The 17,403-nt window shown below is 39.9% G+C and overlaps 1 protein-coding gene across 1 annotated transcript in view; it reads left to right on the top strand.

The window, feature by feature from the left end:
- rfx3 (regulatory factor X, 3 (influences HLA class II expression)) overlaps nucleotides 1-17,403 on the top strand; it is a 466,745-nt gene that overhangs the window by 357,990 nt on the left and 91,352 nt on the right. The window contains exons 10-14 of the mRNA XM_041185706.1: nucleotides 1,377-1,451; nucleotides 5,261-5,442; nucleotides 5,529-5,648; nucleotides 13,371-13,492; nucleotides 17,279-17,397. Of these exons, the coding sequence (XP_041041640.1) occupies nucleotides 1,377-1,451; nucleotides 5,261-5,442; nucleotides 5,529-5,648; nucleotides 13,371-13,492; nucleotides 17,279-17,397 (618 nt within the window). The remainder of the gene's footprint in view (nucleotides 1-1,376; nucleotides 1,452-5,260; nucleotides 5,443-5,528; nucleotides 5,649-13,370; nucleotides 13,493-17,278; nucleotides 17,398-17,403) is intronic.

The raw sequence follows: 17,403 nt of genomic DNA, 5'->3' as shown, positions 1-17,403 counted from the left end.
AATTCATCTCATAAATGTGCACATGTACCTCGGATGCTATTTTGGTACTGTAAAGGCCCTCAGCACCCACAATATGTGTGCGACAAGGCTAATTTCTTATTTTTAATTAAGTATCATAGAAGATGGGAAATTATAGCTTAGTTTGAATTGTAGTGACCAATTTTTAACAACTTCTGTAACTTTGACTTTCTGTTTCAGAAATTATTGCTTCTGTGAAGTGTTACTAGCTTCTTGCTAAAGAACCGCTTGCAGTTCTATAGCTGCCTTCGTGTGAAGGAAGATGTTTCAAAGTGCTTTATAATTAAGGGAATGATGTATCAAACCCCAAGCAGTGAGGGTAAAAAGCAAAATGGAGAGGGTTCATGTGACAGAACAAAGATTCATTGAGAAGATTTGAGAAAGTTTTTGAACATTGGAGAGAAAGGCACAAAGACAGGAGAACAGGGAAGGAAGTACCAGAAAGCAGAAGTGTAATGGATAAACAGGCAGCTAACAATGGTGGAATAGAGGGTGGAAAGGACTAATGGTCCTTTCCTGAGGGAAAAAGGGTTGCTTAACAGGACTTAAGACAGGGGGAGGTCACAAAATTAGAGAGCAGTGCATCCATGAGGAATCTGAAAATGAGTACAAGGATTTTGAAGTCAATTCCATGAGGCATGGGAAACTACTGTAGAAGTCAAAGCTGATAGGAATGCAAATGAGGATATGGGCTGCAGCATTTATATAGCACCTGTGATGTCTTCAAAACATCTCAAATTGCTTAACAGAAAATTGATTACTTTTTGAAGAGTAGTCACTATTGTTTTGTAGACAAACAAGCAAATTTGATCACAGTAAGCTCTCACAAACAGCCATGGAACAAATGATGAATTAACGTGTTTTGGTTGTATTGACTAAGGGATGAATGTTGGTCAGGACACTGGTAGAATTTCCTGTTGTTATCTGGCAAAAAGGCCCAGTAAGTTTTCAGATTCATCTGGACAGGCAAGTGTGGCCTCGTTTTAACATCTAATCTTAAATACTCTCACAATGCAATCCTCCATCAGTATTATATTGAATTACCAAGCTAGATTACAGTGTTCAGCTGTTGATGTTAGACTTGAACCCAAAATCAATAAATAATTGGCCACATTGTGAGGGGTGTTCCCTCATGTCCTGGTCAATATTTATCCATTGACCAATATCACTAATACTGGTTATCACATTGCTGTTTGTCAGATCTTGCTGTGTGCAAATGGATGCTGTGTTTCCTACATTACTACTGTAACTACACTTCAGAAATACTTAGTTTGCTGTAAAGTACTTTGGGATGCCCTGAGGTCATGAAAAGTGCTGTATAAATGCAAATTTTTATTTTTGTTTCTTTTCTAACTCAGGCAGGGATGCTACCACTGAGCCAAGCTGATACTTTGAAGAAAGTGGAAGTGGACACTTGGAAGAAAGCTGTCTTGGTAATGGTGCAGTTGTGGGGAAGGGCAGTGAGCTTAGGGTCAAACAGTTCGCCAGTTTGCCAATTTCCCACATTTTCTAAAAACCAGACATGGTAGCCAGGACGCTGATGTAGTAAGCAACAGTGACAAGTAGGTGTTCGTGTGAGCCAAAAAAATGGTTATAGTTTTGCTGACATTAGGCTGGAAGAAATTTTGGCTTATCTAGTTCTTGATGTCAGGCAGGCAGTTGGCAGCTGCAGCAACTGCCGTCAGATTTATGTAGAAGACAGTGTGGGAGAGCTGGGCATCATCATCATATATGTAGAAGCTATCCATGTTTATGCAGATGATAAAGAGTAGGAGACCACAGGGGATCCCTGGGGAGGAATGTAGAGGGAAAAAGTCATTTTTGGGTTAAAACAGGTATTGGCAGAACAAGTGTAATTGATAAAGTGCTGAAGAAAGACAGGAGGATGGAATGATCAAAGGTGGTGGAAAGGATAAGAGGTAACAGAGAGCCATGGTGTTGTATGTGTCTCAGAATATTGTTTGTGACTTTGACCAGTAATATAGGTGTGATGAAAAACACATACAAAGAATTTTAAGAGGCTAGCTGAACTGGGAGACATGGAAGTCATCTAGGGAGGGGTTGAAAATTAGACTATAGTTTCTGAGACAATATCACAGAGGTACTTTTAGAGTGATAAAATTATTTTAAGGTAATGTAGTTCCAGAGAAATGGCAATGAATCCTTATGAGAAAATCAGGATTTATATAGTGCAGGCTTATTTTTACATTTTGGTGATTTAGATAACAAGAATGTAATTATTTTGTGATATGTATCAACATATGTTCTGCTATCATTTTAATGATATTGACAGATTGGACTCTGATTCTTTCCATGATATTCAAATAGAACGTCAATCAGATTGGAAATTTGACTTCACCTGGCATGCCTTTTACCATTGCTTCCTCATAGACCAGTAGACCAACCACTTTAAGCTTTTATTATATGGGAAATCAGCTGAGCCTTAACGTAGCATTTCTGAAATGTGTACCAACTGTCTGTTATTCTGATCTCTACTCTTGTTGTTGTTGGATCCTTCAAAACAAATGTGAGTTAAAGAACAAATGAAATAGTTGCACTAAAGTCAGACACGAGCCTGAGAATTAGTCTACACCCCTCAGATCTTCTTTGACACATCAAAAAATGGCAATTTTGAAATAGAAATTGATAAACCTATTTATTTTTACAGAAATTTTGTAGGCAATCTGTTTCTGTAAAATGCCTCTCTAGATAGTATTAATCAATAATTAGATTCCAATAACAATATAGAAACTTATTTTCCCAGAAGCATTAAGAGGAGATCATTGGAAATGATGAATGAGCTCAGAAATTTGAGTAAGGCTAATTGGGATAGTTCTTTCAAAGTTTCAGCACAGGCACGATGGGCTGAATGAATTCCTGCTGTGCTGTATCATGCTATTCTTTAAGAATAATTCAGTCAATCTGCTGGCACTGACATAGCTTAGATGTAGCTGAGGAATGCTGTATAATACTTACTTCAAAGAAAATTGCATACTACTTGTTTTTACAATATTAACATATTTCCTGAAAATGGCATATACAAACAAAAAAATGTGCAACTCTGACTAAATAGGGTATACGTTGAATTTGTTTTATTCAATTAGTGTGTTAAGTCTCTGTTCTTAAAATTTGACAATGTCAGTAATTGCAATCTCGATCTATGTAGATTAAAGAGGGCAGTATACGCTTATAAAAAATAAATTCTCTAAAGCTTCAATTTTAATTCATGGTGGAAATCAACTGTGCAGGAGATGAAGTGGGTGGGGATTTATCGGCCGCCAAAGTGCGAGGCCGGAGAGATTTTAACTCTTGGGCCTTATTTGAATACGTTGCCACTAACCCTCACCTGAAACTGGTATAGACGATTTTAATTACAGCACATAGGAATAAAAACTCACAGGAGGATCAAGCTATCACCAGAATGGTCCCAGTGACAGAAATGGTCCCCAGCAAGGTAAGTGAGGAATTGGGGAGGTAGGATGGATGAAATTTGCAATTGGCAAGCCCACAGCAAGGCAGCTGTCATAAAAATATAATAATTTTCATGATATTATTGTAAAAGTAGGTTAATAGTGGGGTTTAGATAGTTTTTCTGTGTGTATGTGTGTGTGTGATTAAATTGAATTGGAGACAGCTGGTCTGGAGGCTTTCAGTCATCAACAGCAGCTGGGTTTGAAATGTTAAATACGTTAACGTGGCTGAAGTATTAGAATGTGAAGTGTAAGGAAAATTTGCATTTTTAGATAAACCAGGGTAGTTTGACTTTCAAAGAGATGGTAAGATGTTACACCTAGCTAGAAGAAGCTAAGCCAAACAGTGTGTTTATTTTTCCCAAAGGTTACTGATAATATGAGCACAATGGAAAGAATTATATACATTTTTTTTAATTCATTCATGGGACGTGGGCTTCGCTGGCTGGGCCAGCATTTATTGCCCATCCTTTGTTGCCCTTGCGAAGTTGATGGTGAGCTAACTTCTTAAACCGCTGCAGTCCATGTGCTGTAGGTACACCCACAGTGCTGTTTGGAAGGGAGTTCCAGGACTTTGACCCAGAGACAGTGAAGGAACGGCAATATATTTCCAAGTCAGGATAGTGAGTGACTTGGAGGGGAACTTCCAGGTGGTGGTGTTCCCATCAATCTGCTGCCCTTGTCCTTCTAGATGGTAGTGGTCGAGGGTTTGGAAGGTGCTGTTGAAGGAAAAATGAGAAAGGTACAGTTCCAATGACATTTCGGAACAATGGAATTTGTGTTAAAAGAGGAAAAATGTATAAAGTAGGTAAGGCTATGTGTAAGAAGAGAAGGAATTCTAAGATCTAACACAAGTGTGAAAAGCCTCCAGCCTCTGGGCATCAAGTTGCTGGCTACAAGAACCAAAGCTGAGGAAATTAACTTTGAATTCTCCTATCCAGGGTATTGTGTTGCTTTGTCTGGGTCTGTTTAAATCTTTCTTGTTTTTACTGTTACCTTTATGGAGCCAGGTTAATTAGGAGTTTTAGGAGTTATTATTGTAGTGATTTGTAGACTTTTGCATGTGCTTGAATTATTTTCTTTTGTTAATAAATGCTTAACTTAGTTTTCTGAAAACCTCTCAAGTTGTGGTAGTCTTATTACTTCTGGATTCAGGGCATGCATTTTGAAATAAAATACAAATTGCAAAACAGCTGTGACTGGATGATCAAGTTTCCCTCGTGGATTTGATCCGTCTGGCACAAGTCATCTGCTACTTCATAACAGCAGGTCCAAAATATCTTTTGTGGGACGAGCAGGGGAACTTTTTAAAAGACAGAAAAAAATACCTATCTGGGTGTCCTGTGGCCTGGATGCCGCCTGGCACCAACATTTACTTGTTCTGATTTAAAATGGCGTGCATTATCTAAATAGGGCTTGATCATATAAAATTGACCCTCCACTCCTCATAGGCAGGCAACCTTCCTGTGTCTGATTTCAGGTTAGAGCAGACAATGTTGGGATTGCTGCACAAACCCCTCTCCACATCATTGCTCCTGCTGGTCAGAGTGATTTTAACACCCTCTGAAGTCTCAGCTTTTGTAATTACCTGCATGCTGAGAATGCTTCCACTGGCTTCCAAACCAGCTCTCCCCCCACCTCTCCCCTGCTTCGCTCCCCAATACCCCTGCCTCACAGCTCCACAGTTATGGCAGTTATATTCAAATTGTACTTTAAATTTATACATAACTGGAAAAGTAGTCCTTCAATACTATTTATATGTTTCTTTTTAGCTTCAGTGGCTGTTGGACAACTATGAGACAGCAGAAGGTGTCAGCCTTCCTAGAAGTACTCTGTACAACCACTATCTGCGGCACTGTCAGGAACAGAAGCTTGATCCAGTGAATGCAGCTTCTTTTGGGAAACTCATCCGCTCCATTTTTATGGGTCTTCGCACCAGGCGACTAGGCACAAGGTGAGTTATTTACCAGCTTTCTTCCTGTTTTCTGGATATTATTGCAGTGATTCAATTAATTTGATTTGAAACATGTTTTTTCTTAGGGGAAACTCTAAATATCACTACTACGGCATCCGGATTAAACCAGATTCCCCATTAAATCGCTTACAGGAGGACATGCAGTACATGGCTATGAGACAACAGCCCATGCATCAAAAACAGAGGTACTAGCTTCAAGTGGCTACAAATACACATACTTATGACTTGTGTTAAGATCCCCATAGAAACTGTTAATGTTTAAAGAGAAATTCAAATACCCAGTAATCAACTGAAAGAAATTATGTCACAATATTCTACTATTTAAAACAAATGAATTTTACTACACAACAAACAAGTAAAGCAACCCACTACTAATAAACACTATCTTGGGTGAAAATGTATACTTTATATCAAAAAGCATAATAAAACATAATCGCATATACTTTAGACTAAAATTCTCAACTGAACCTACCCTTTTTCCTTCTGACTTTTGCCCCAAAAAGTCTTTGGCTACTTAGCAAGCTCTTGAAGGTTCCTTCACTTCCTGGGAGCAAACCAAAGTGCCACAACTCTCAAGAATTCACTTCAATTTCCCCTCTGTGTCCCAACTATTCTCCAAGGTATGAAATTTAATGGGGGCCCTTCCATTAGCATTTGGCTAAGTAATCCTCCAATATTTCTTAAGGACCACACGATTGTGGACTTCTCAAGCGTGGGCTTCATTCTTGCTTAATGTCTCCACTTCAGAAATACCCCGATATCTGATAGCCCTTTTGCTTCAGCTCTACAGCTATTTTTCATCTCTTAGCAGATTCTTTCTTGTTCTACCTGTGGAATTCAGGGCTTATACCCGCTTTAACTCCCATCCCAAAGACCTCTGGCAAAATCCCTCAGACAACTTCCCAGAATTTCAATCAAGGCTCAACCCTAAATTACTCATCTCCATGGCAACAGACGTTAGTTGAGATGTCTGATAGGTTTTTAGATTAATTAACTTTTAGCTTAAAAATCAAACCTTCTGATTCTGGGATCTATCTGAATAATTTTTCTCAGACTTATTATTTGCAGTTGCCCAGCCAAATGAAGGCTGCCTGCTGATTGTATGGCTCTCATCCTCCATACCTCCATTTTGAACTGCCATTATTTGAGGTGTTCTGGTAATTTGTAAAGTCCAGCATTTTAATTACCTTATCCTTAAAAAAATTAATTTTCCCAAAACTAAAACTTATCTCTAAAATATGAATATGAACCATGAACTAGATGATTATAATACTTGCTATCAGTTCTCAAAACAAGATGTTGACCATCATGTCTTGTGTACTGTTATGATCTGGTTAGGGACTGTTAGCATTTTAAACAAAATCTGAGTGCCAATAGAACTATGCCACAAGATGTAACTTTAAAAAAAAACATACTTTATTGTATATAAAAAAATTAAATAAAACAAGTGCTACTATCTTAATAAAATAGTTTATCACTACACATGTTATGCACTCAGGTTTACTTCTTAATTCCTCCAAGAATTCTCTCATGAGACCCATCAATTTTAAAAGTTATTCACTTCTCTGGGGAAAACCCACAAGTATGCCATAGTCCTCTGGAGAATTCTCTTCAGCTCCAGTTATCCTCAGAGCTAAAACTTTAATTTACCCTTTCTTGACTGTGAAGTCCCTTTTTCTGGTTACTTTTCCAATACTTCCAAGCTATTCTGCTGGTTCCTTTATTTTGTAACAAGATATTGTGAGGCCTACTGTAGATTCTCCCACCAGCTTCAAAGTAGGCAATCTTCCAGCTTCTGCTCCTCACAAAATTCAAACTGAGATTAAGCGTCACCCACCTTCCACACAGCCAATGATGAGGTTAGTGTTTTACCCAGGTTACAGCACAGGTCTATCTGACTGTCATTTGTTTTGGCTAACTTCTCTCAGTGAGCTCTAAACTACATGAGGTCCAAATTGCATCTAAAAACTTCTCCTGACAAACAAATAAAACCAGAGAGCCTTCCTGAACTCCACCCATCTCCATGACAATATAGCTTGCTCTAAGCTATCCTCAAACTTGCCTTTAAGCTAATAATCCCTCATTAACAATTTCTCCAGCTAGGTAAGCCCACCTACTATTTTATAGCTCTATCTTTTCTATTCTGAGTCTATTGAACAAACATGGATAACCTTCTGAGTTGCCATTTCTTTAGGTGTTCTGGCAATCACTAAAGCCCAGCACTTTTAATTACCCTGCCTTAACAACAATAATCTTCCCAGAACTATACATTATCTTTAAAATATTAACATTAACCATGAACTAGATATTCACAACAACACTTTAACTAGACATGTAGAGTGTCTTGAAATTGGCAACTTCAGGACCAAGTCCATGCTGGATTTTGGAACATGCTATTTTTCTGAAAAAAAATTGGAACCCCTCAATGGATAGATTGGAGAAGTTGGTACTGTGTTCCTGGGAGAAGGGAAGGCTAGGAGGAGATTTGACTGCAGTATTCAAAATTATGAGGGGTCCGGACAGAGTAGATAGGGCGAAACTGTTCCTACTTGTAGAAGAATCGAGAAAGGGAGGGCACAGTTTTAAATTAATTAGCAAAAGAAACAAAAGCGACATGAGGAGAAACTTTTTCAAGCAGCGAGTGGTTGGGGTCTAGAATACATTGCCTGAAAGTGTAGTGGAGGCAATTCAATCAAGGCATTCAAAAGGGAATTAGACTGTTATCCAAAAAGGAAGAATGTGCAGGGTTACGGGGAGAAGGTAAGGGGATGGCACTAGGTAAATTGCTCATTCAGAGAGCTGGTGCAAACACGACCTGCTGAATAGCCTCCTTCTGGACTGTAACAATTCTGTGATCCTGGGACACATGAAAACCAAACAATGTGTTTGCAAAGCACCTTACGTTGATGGTCATGTCTCTGCTAATATTAATTCACTTTGCACGCATTGGATTTCATGGCCAGAATTTTACATCCCATGGGCGGGCGCGCGCCTGAACCGATTGAACCGAACAGACATGAAGTAGCACGTGATTATGTTAGGCAAGTGTCCCGATGTCATTGCACCCTCGTGCGATATTTTGCTTGGTGGGCATGCCCACCGACAGTTAAGCGGGCAATTAAGCCCATTAATGATGCAATTAACAGCAATTTTACGTGGCCCATCCACATTTACGATTGACCATTCTCCTCCCAGGCAGCATTTACAATTTGGCACAAACCTTGGTCCAGGGCGGGAAATAAAATAAAAAGAGATATCTGGGGACTTTTTTTATGAGGTATGTTTTCAGGTGGTTGATAATGCTGCATGGGCATATTTTGTAGCATTTTTGTTGTTTCCTTTATTCTGTGGAGGCCTGCAGTTCCCTGGGGAAGCTGCCTGCCTTCAGGGAGCTCACTAGAAACGCTCGCCCGCACCCTCAGTTAGGATGGCGCCCTCCCTCTTCCCGCCCCCACCTCAGCAGTGCTGAGCATTTCAGTATACATTTCATGCTGGCTGGCCGTTAACTTGGGGGCCGATTGTGGCCAGAGGCCCATTTCCTGTCCGCTTCTGGGCCGGCCAATCATGCATGTCCGACGAACGAAAAATTCAGACCCATAACTTTTTCATGCCTCCCCCATTTCCCTACATAAGCATACACTGTTTAAAATGGGAAAAGATCAATCAAACTGAAATGATGTTAATTAAAGCAAAATACTGCAGATGCCGGCTGTCTGAAATAAAAACAAAATGCTGGAAAATCTCAGCAGGTCTGGCAGGATGTATGGAGAGAGGAACAGAATTAACGTTACGTGTCCAATATGACATCTTTGGAATCAGTTCTGAAGAAGAGTCATATTGGACTCGAAACATTAACTCTGAAATGATGTTAAAGACAGTTGTAACTGAAAATTATTTGTTCTTTTTTATTCATGCAAGATTTTCAGTACTCTAATAGCTCATTTTGAAAGGACTTGGACCAGCTGCAAGAAGGCAGTCAGTGCCCATGGATCTTAAAGGCTTTTGGGAATCAAGTGAAGTGTTTGAATTTAAGCCTCTGGGCTTCTATTTGGGTGGCCTTAATGACATCAAAACTCAATCCTGTAGCAAGGATAAACGTATTTCCTGTGTTATGACCACAGGGATATTATTGCTGATTAAGCCAGACACCAGAGTGAAGTCTTTCTCACTGATCATAAACCTTTTTTTTTATTGTGAAGACGAGGAGGAAGAGCTACTGACCTCAAAAGCGCAGAACTCCAGTAACAACTTTAGATTTTTTAAAATTAAAAGATTTACTAAAAAGAAAAAATATTTAAGCACACAAGATAGAAATTACGCAGTTAAAACAGTCTTACAAAACAGCCCCCGAAAAAGCATGTTTTGTTAAAAGTACAATATTAAGCTATCTTTTTGGTAACAACCCCTTATAGATTGTTAACCATAAGAATCCAGTAAATTTTACCCAAGTCAAAAAATTGTTGTAACTTTAATAAAGGTACACCTCACAACTTCTTAGTCACTTCCACTCTGATGTGGAACTCCAAAGGAAGTTCAGAAACAACCAGTTTCCTAAAACAAAGACTTTCCTGGCTTAGCACTGAGTAGCTTTGTTCAATTTAAATCTTTCGCAGCATCCAGCACACAGAAACTGTTTTCAGTGGCATCCTCCCCACAATAACTCTCTATAGTTAAATGTCCTTTTCCTTAAATATCTTTTTCCCCTTTCATCTCATGTTCCATTGTCCTCAAATGGAAATTTCTTACTTTAAAATCCCCCCATAAAATTAAAAACCTAAAAGAATGAAACTCAAACTTGTTAATTTTCATTGCCAGAGAAGTTGATTGATAGTTGCTAGAAGGGTACCTACACTTGTAATGACAAGACTTAACAATCTGTGGCAACTTTAATGGGTAAGTCATGAGAAAATGCAAGTTCCTAAAACAACAGAGAGGCTAAGGATGAGATGTTCTTTTTTGTACAGATAGTGGGGTTGCAATGCAAAGGAAGGACAGGACCTGGGAAAAGGTCCTATTAAGTGACGTTAAGAGTGAGGGGCAGAGTGAAAGGCTCAAAGCTTCAGACTTAAAGTGAGAACAGCTTGCAAGCAGGTTCAAAGAGACAACTGAAGGTCTGTAATTATTTGCTATGAGCATGTGAAGCAGTGGTATACTGTTAAGGCTGAGTTGGTGAAAAAAAGTGTATGGAAGACAGCTTGGATGCATGTGGTGACCCAGGGAAGAGGAACATCAGAAGGATAGTTCGAAACCCTGGAGGTGAAACCTTGTGGAAGGTGTCTGAGAGGAAATGTCAGTTTGGGAGAAGATTCCAAGGCAAAGTTTTGGAGAGTGGAAACCCTCGAGCGAGGGATAGAATTCAGTGAGACTGGTTGACTCACCGTGTCTGGGGAGAGTTGAAGAGAGATCCATAGCATCTGGTTGAGGTGACATCTGTTACTTGGTTTCAGAATGCTATAGATTTACGTGGACTAGATACTTACTGTGCTCATTAAAGTATAGGATAGCTTTTATCTTTTTTTATCCTTACAAATCTGTATATATCTATAAAGGTACAACTGTAGGTAAAGGAGTATTGTAATATAGTTAATCTTTTCTTGTTGAATAAATGTTTTATTCTTTTGTTAAAAATTCATCAGCTGACTCCTGGGCCTCTGTTCAATAGCCAGCTACTCTCCACGTATCTAACCAAACAAATAAAAGTTAGAATCTATCACGTTCGGTTCCACTCTGGGTTCAGGCTTGTCCAGGCGTAACTTCAGCTGGGGATAAGCAACTTTTTTTGGATATTCAAATTTAACCGCGCATCTGTGCATCTAAGTTGTTTTACTATTTACTCATGGATAACAGAGTGCCATTTGCCTTGCCGTTATCTTGACAGCAAATTCTGTTCCTCACATCTAAAAACTCATATAGTCTTAAAAGCAGGAGCAAGAGAGAAAATGGCCTTACAGATATAGCACCACAAATCCGACTACCTGAAAAATGGCAGTGTCCGAAAACCGGAAGTTTTTTAGTGGGCCATGCAAGAATTTTAAATGAGTGAACAAACTTACTAGCGTGTTTAGGGAGTTGCTGCATTGGTGTGGTGGCAGGCTGAGTAGTTATCCGCTTCATGCACCTGATGTTTTGAGTGGCTTAGCCACCCGATCCAGCTTGGAAAAGTTCAGGGACTTGCTGCAACAGCATGGCTTCACGCGCCGGTCGTTTCCTGCGCTTTGAAATTTAACTTCTCCAAATATAAAAATCTTTCATGTTTACTATTTCACCTCTACTTTGTCATAAAATTTAATATACCTTCCCCTGTTTGCTCATGGAACCCCTGTAAGATGGAAATGTTCCCTGTCACCTCTGAACTCCCTTTTAAAATTCAGCAGCTGCAACACAATTTCCCAGCTTATCTCAAAATGCAAATTTCAGATCCAACTTATTTACTTGTAGCACAAACCCAAAATAACCTCTCATTACAAATGCAAAAAACTAACACCTTTAACCTTTCTTCACTTAGACCTCAGAGACAACCTTCTCCCTGTTTAATTAACCCTGGGCGCACACACACCCGCAGCTCTCTACACGGAAAACATAATCACAAGCAAATAAAAATATACATGTCTCATTATACCCAATCCCAAGTACAATTTATAGCCAAATATTCTACCTCATTGAATTCTGCAAAAGTTTCTTGTTCTTCCTGGGTGAGTTCAACGGTCTGCTACATCTCTGACCACTCGAAGCACGGGAAACGACAAGTGTGCAAAGCCTTCTTCCCCACAAGAAGAAAAATTCCCTCCATCCACTTCATCAAAACCTTGCATAATTTTTAAGACATCTATGAAGTCACCCTTCAGCCTTCATTATTCAAGAAAAAAACACCCAACCTGTCGATCCTTTCCTGATTTGTATAGCCATGTGTTTCTGGCTTCATCCTTGTAAATCTTCTCTGCACCATTTCCAGTGCCTTTATTATCCTTTTTACAATATAGCAGCCAGAACTGCATGTAGGATGCTTAAGTGTAGTCTAACCAAGATTTGATACAGGTTCAATATAACTTCCCTACTTCTCAATTCTATTCCTTTAGAAATAAAGCTTAGTGCTCAGTTTGTTTTTTTTATGGTCTTGCTAACCTGTAGTGCAGCTTTTAATGATTGGTGTATTTGTACTCCGAGATCCCTTTGTTCCTCTGTCTGTTAATAAGTCTTTCATTGTTAATTTTTTTTTTTGCCAATGCACTAAGTCCTCACTTAAAGTTGTGGTTGCATTCTTGAAAACCATGACTTTAAGTGAATCATTGGTTCCCATTGGGATCAATGTTAAAACTGTAGTTAGGTTCTGTAGGAACTTCCCTGTAAGAAAAAAAAACAAGTATTAAAACATTATACCCTCTTAAGTTATAATATTCTACATTGCTAGATCCCTACATTAGTAAATGAAATAACTTTTATAGTTTTAAAATTATTTTATTTTAAAAGAAAAATATAAATTTCTACTCAGTACTTCCTGCCTACCACCGATCCTGCTTCCTGAACCGCCTGCTCCCTGATTCTCCCGGTCATTGCAGGTCCTCTCCCTCCCCAACAGCATTGTGGTCCCACCCCCTCCCCGACCCTCTGAGTTGTGGCCTCTTCCCCCTCTCTGACCCATCCTCTCGCAGAACCTCCCACTCCCTGACTCACCCTCAGATTGGATCTAAATCTTAGGGCTGAATGTTTTTTCTTGTTCTTATATTCTTAATGTATGTCCATGTTGTCATTACACACAAGAAAGATTTAAAGTTTTTTGTGGTTTGAGGCTCGAATTTGTTTTCCCTCTTGTTTTCCTTTTCAAGGTGGGAACCTTGGGAATTTCACATTTTCCTAATTCTTTTAATCTAGTGTTTACAATTTGAAATACCAGTAATATTGTTTCTTAGATATAAACCTATGCAGAAGTTGGATGGAATGGGAGATGGCTTCGCAGGAAGTGGCCAACAGATTCCTAACTCTGCAGAGCAAACCATTGTAGCACAGAGTCAACACCATCAGCAGTTCCTTGGTAAGCTCCACTGAGAAATTTCAGTAAATTTGTAATGTTGATTATCATTTGCAGCTTTCAAGGTAAGTTTGTGTTGTGTACATCTGCAAATAAAATATTCTAGAAATTTCTACTGCATTTGGGAAGATAAAGAACCAGGTGCAAATATTTGGAGTGATATGTATAAAATGAGGAACTAGGAAGCAACAGCACCAGAAGCAGCAGAAGCAACACCAGTGGCAGCTGCCTTCTCCTCAACTGCATGCCACTCCACAGGTCAGAGGGGATGGCTACAGAGATCCAGCTCAAAGGAGATGATGTCCTCAGCACAGGGTTGACAGACAGGATCAACTTCCACGACGTAAGTAACGGAGCAACAGTGCCTTAGGAGGTTCAGGCAGTCGCAGCAGGTCTTTGCTGATATTTGGAGCCTCCTGGAACACGATCTCCTTAGAGGGCCGGGTGGACATGCATAGCCAGTCTCCATCAAGGTCACCACAGCCCTGAATTTCTTCACCTTCTGGCCCTTTCCAGGGATCTGCTGGTAACATCTGCAAGATTTAACAATCCGTGCTCATCAGTGTATTTTCCAGGCGTCCAATGCCATCTTTACCAAGGCCATTCACTATTGTCCACTCTGCTAATGATTAGGCCAGGCAGATATTGCCAGCTCTTACATGCTGCAGTGACTGGGTTCCCACAGGTACATAGAGTAATACACTGCACTCATGTCAATTAAGCTCCCACAGATCAGCCAGCAGTCTTTGACAATCACCAGGGATTCCACTTCATTGATATTCAACTGATACGTTACCACAGGGCAAGAAAGGCTCAGAGAATCCCTGTGATGCCTCGAAAGGCATTCCTATTCCTCCTGATCCACAAAACAACATTTGAAAACTAAAACTCACTTAACTTCTTGGCCGTCTCCTGAACTTGCTAAACTTTCCCGTTGGGCGTCACAAGCAATTCAGGCACCAAACACTGGCCTCGCTGCTATACCGTGGTAGCAGTGTCTACTGTCTACAAGATGCACTGCAACAACTTGCCAAGGCTCCTCCAACAGCACCTTCCAAACTCGCGCCCTCTACCATCTAGAAGGGCAAAGGCAGCAGATGCACGGGAATGCCACCTCGTGCAAGCTCCCCTCCAAGCCACACGCCATCCTGACTTGGAAATATACCGCCATTCCTTCACTCTCACTTGGTCAAAATCCTGCAACTCCCTAACAGCACTGTGGTACCTGCACCATATGGACTGCAATGGTTCAAGAAGGCAGCTCACCACCACCTTCTCAAGGGCAATTAGAGGTGGGCAATAAGTGCTGGGCTAGCAAGCAATGCCCACATCCCATGAAAGAATAGAAAAAACACTTTGGGGCAACCCAAAATGCCTTACTGCCAATTAAGTATTTTAAATGTGTAGTCACTCTCATTTCAAATCTCAAGCAGCCAATTTGCACACATCAAGCTCCCCCAAACAACAATAAATATTGGTATGAACTGGATTTTTTTTGAAGTGTCAGTAGAAAGATAACTGTTGGCCAGGATATCAATGAGAATTGTCATGGTCTTCATGAAACAGTGCCATGGGATATTTTACAGCCAACTAAGATGGCAGACGCTGTCTCAGTTTAATATTTCAGCTGAAAGGTGACACCTTCCCTAGTGCAATGGTCCCTTAGTACTGCACTGGAGTATCACCCTTCTGACTCAAGAGAGCATGCTACTGGCTACACCACAGTCGACCACCTATTTCTACTATCTCCAAAGAGACATGGATCACTTGTTTCCAGAAGTTGGTTTCTTAACAACAATGACAACTTACGTTTATATTACACCTTTAACATAATAACACATCCCAAGTTGCTACACAGGAGCATTATAAAACAAAGCATGACATCAAGCATCATAAGCAGATATTAGTTCAGATCACCAAAAGCTTAGTCAAAGAAGTAGGCCAAAGGAGCCTCTTAAAGGAGGAAAGCGAGATTTGGAGAGTTTTGGGGCCTAGGCAACTGAAGACACTGTCACCAATGGTGGCACAATTAAAATTAAAGATGTACAAGAGGCCAGAATCAGAAGAGCACAGATATCTTGGAGGGTTGTGGGGCTACAGGAGATTACAGACCTAGGGAAGGGCATGGCCATGGAAACAAGGATGAGATTTGTAAAATCAATATATTGCTTGATTGGGAGCCAATATAGGTCAGTGAGAATGGGGGCGATAGGGGAACGAGACTTGGGGTGAGACTTAAGACACAGCCAACAGAGTTTTGGATGACCTCATGGTTACGGAGGGTAAATTATGGTAGACCAGCCAGGAGTCTGTTGGAATGGTCGAGTCTAGAAGTAACAAAGACATGAATGAGGGTTTCAGCAGCAGATGAGCTAAGACCGGGAGATGTTGGGAAATGTTAGAGAGATGGAAATGGCACGAATATGAGGTCAGAAGCTCATCTTGGGGTCAAATGTGACACCAAAGTTGTAAACAGAATGACTTAATCTCAGATAGTTGCCAGGGAGAGGCATTGAGTTGATAGGTAGGGAATGGAGTTTTGAGCAGGGACCAAAAACAATGGCAATTCAGTCTTTCCAATATTTAAAGTATTTTGCACTAATGTCATGGCACAGCACACTCTTTCACTTCTGGTTTTGAATCCAGAACTCATGGGATGAGAAGACACTGTCTCTATAGAAATGTTACAAAAGCACATTACAGTTATGGGTGTTGGGGTTAAGTCACATTGTTCAGGGACATTAGAAGAAGTTTTAAACTGCTTCTGATTCTATGGTGATTGGAAAATGTTCCATTTACCATCACAGACGTTCATCACTTTTGTGACCCCAAATAATTACCCATAATTTTACTTTGAAAAATATTCCTGTTTACTGTAAAGCAGTTTTAAAGTTAATTAAAAGATTGTGCTTATTTATCAATATTGCATTTAAAGTAAATTTATCTTTATTCAACTCTCACACACTCTCAGTGTTTACAAATTATACTGCACTGTTATTTCCTGGCTTTGCAGTTGGTTCAAATCAGCTATACAGAATCAACATGGGGGAAATTTGTAAACATTGCAAGCAGGTAAGGACCCAACCTCTTTTTAAAAATGGTTTTATTTTAACTGATTATGATTTTTGTAGTTTAGGGTTTTTTATTTTTTAAACAAATGAACCTCTTTTCCCTCCTCCAGTTATCTCTTAACTTCTCTTCTGTCTTGAAGCTACTCCTCGGGATAGGTACGGTTCCAGCAGTGCCAGCACCCTTCCTGTATCCTACCAAGTAGCCATTCTCCCTGTATGAACATTGAGTGTTGGCAAACTGTTTTACCATGCAACATTCCACAGCTGAACCCAGTCAGAATAAATAGAAGAATAAGAGGAGCAGGTATATGGGAACACCACCACCAGCAAGTTCTCACAGTCACACACCATCCTGATTCTGAAATATATTGCCATTCCTGGAACTCGAGACCTAACAGCACTGTGCATTTCTATACCACAGTCACTGCAGCAGTTCAAAAAGACAGGTCACTACCACCTTCTTGAGGGCAATTAGAGATGGAGAATAAATGCTGGCCTTACTAGTGACATCTACATCCCACAAATGAATAAAACATAATTAATATTATATGAATGAACTGTATGACAAAAAGACAAAATTCCTAAGCTCTTGACTGCTTATTATTAGCCATTACTCACAAAACTGCAAAGGTCTTTTGATGACAGTAAGTCATGCAAGATTTTGTCTTATCAGATGAGCAGTATTAATAATTTTTGTTTTGATCTATTTTCATGATAGATGCCTCTCGTGCTCTTCCTGAATTTGTAGAGCTTGAGGTTGGAGATGGTCCATTGTTGGATGGCATCACTCTTGAGGATATCAGAACACTGCAGATTCTTTATAGAGAGCACTGTGAGGTAAGA

The sequence above is a fragment of the Carcharodon carcharias genome, chromosome 4 (assembly GCF_017639515.1).
Source record: "Carcharodon carcharias isolate sCarCar2 chromosome 4, sCarCar2.pri, whole genome shotgun sequence".
In the NCBI taxonomy this organism is placed as follows: domain Eukaryota; kingdom Metazoa; phylum Chordata; class Chondrichthyes; order Lamniformes; family Lamnidae; genus Carcharodon; species Carcharodon carcharias.
The sequence above is the reverse complement of the archived record's forward strand: the minus strand, read 5'-3'. Positions and strand labels throughout refer to the sequence as shown.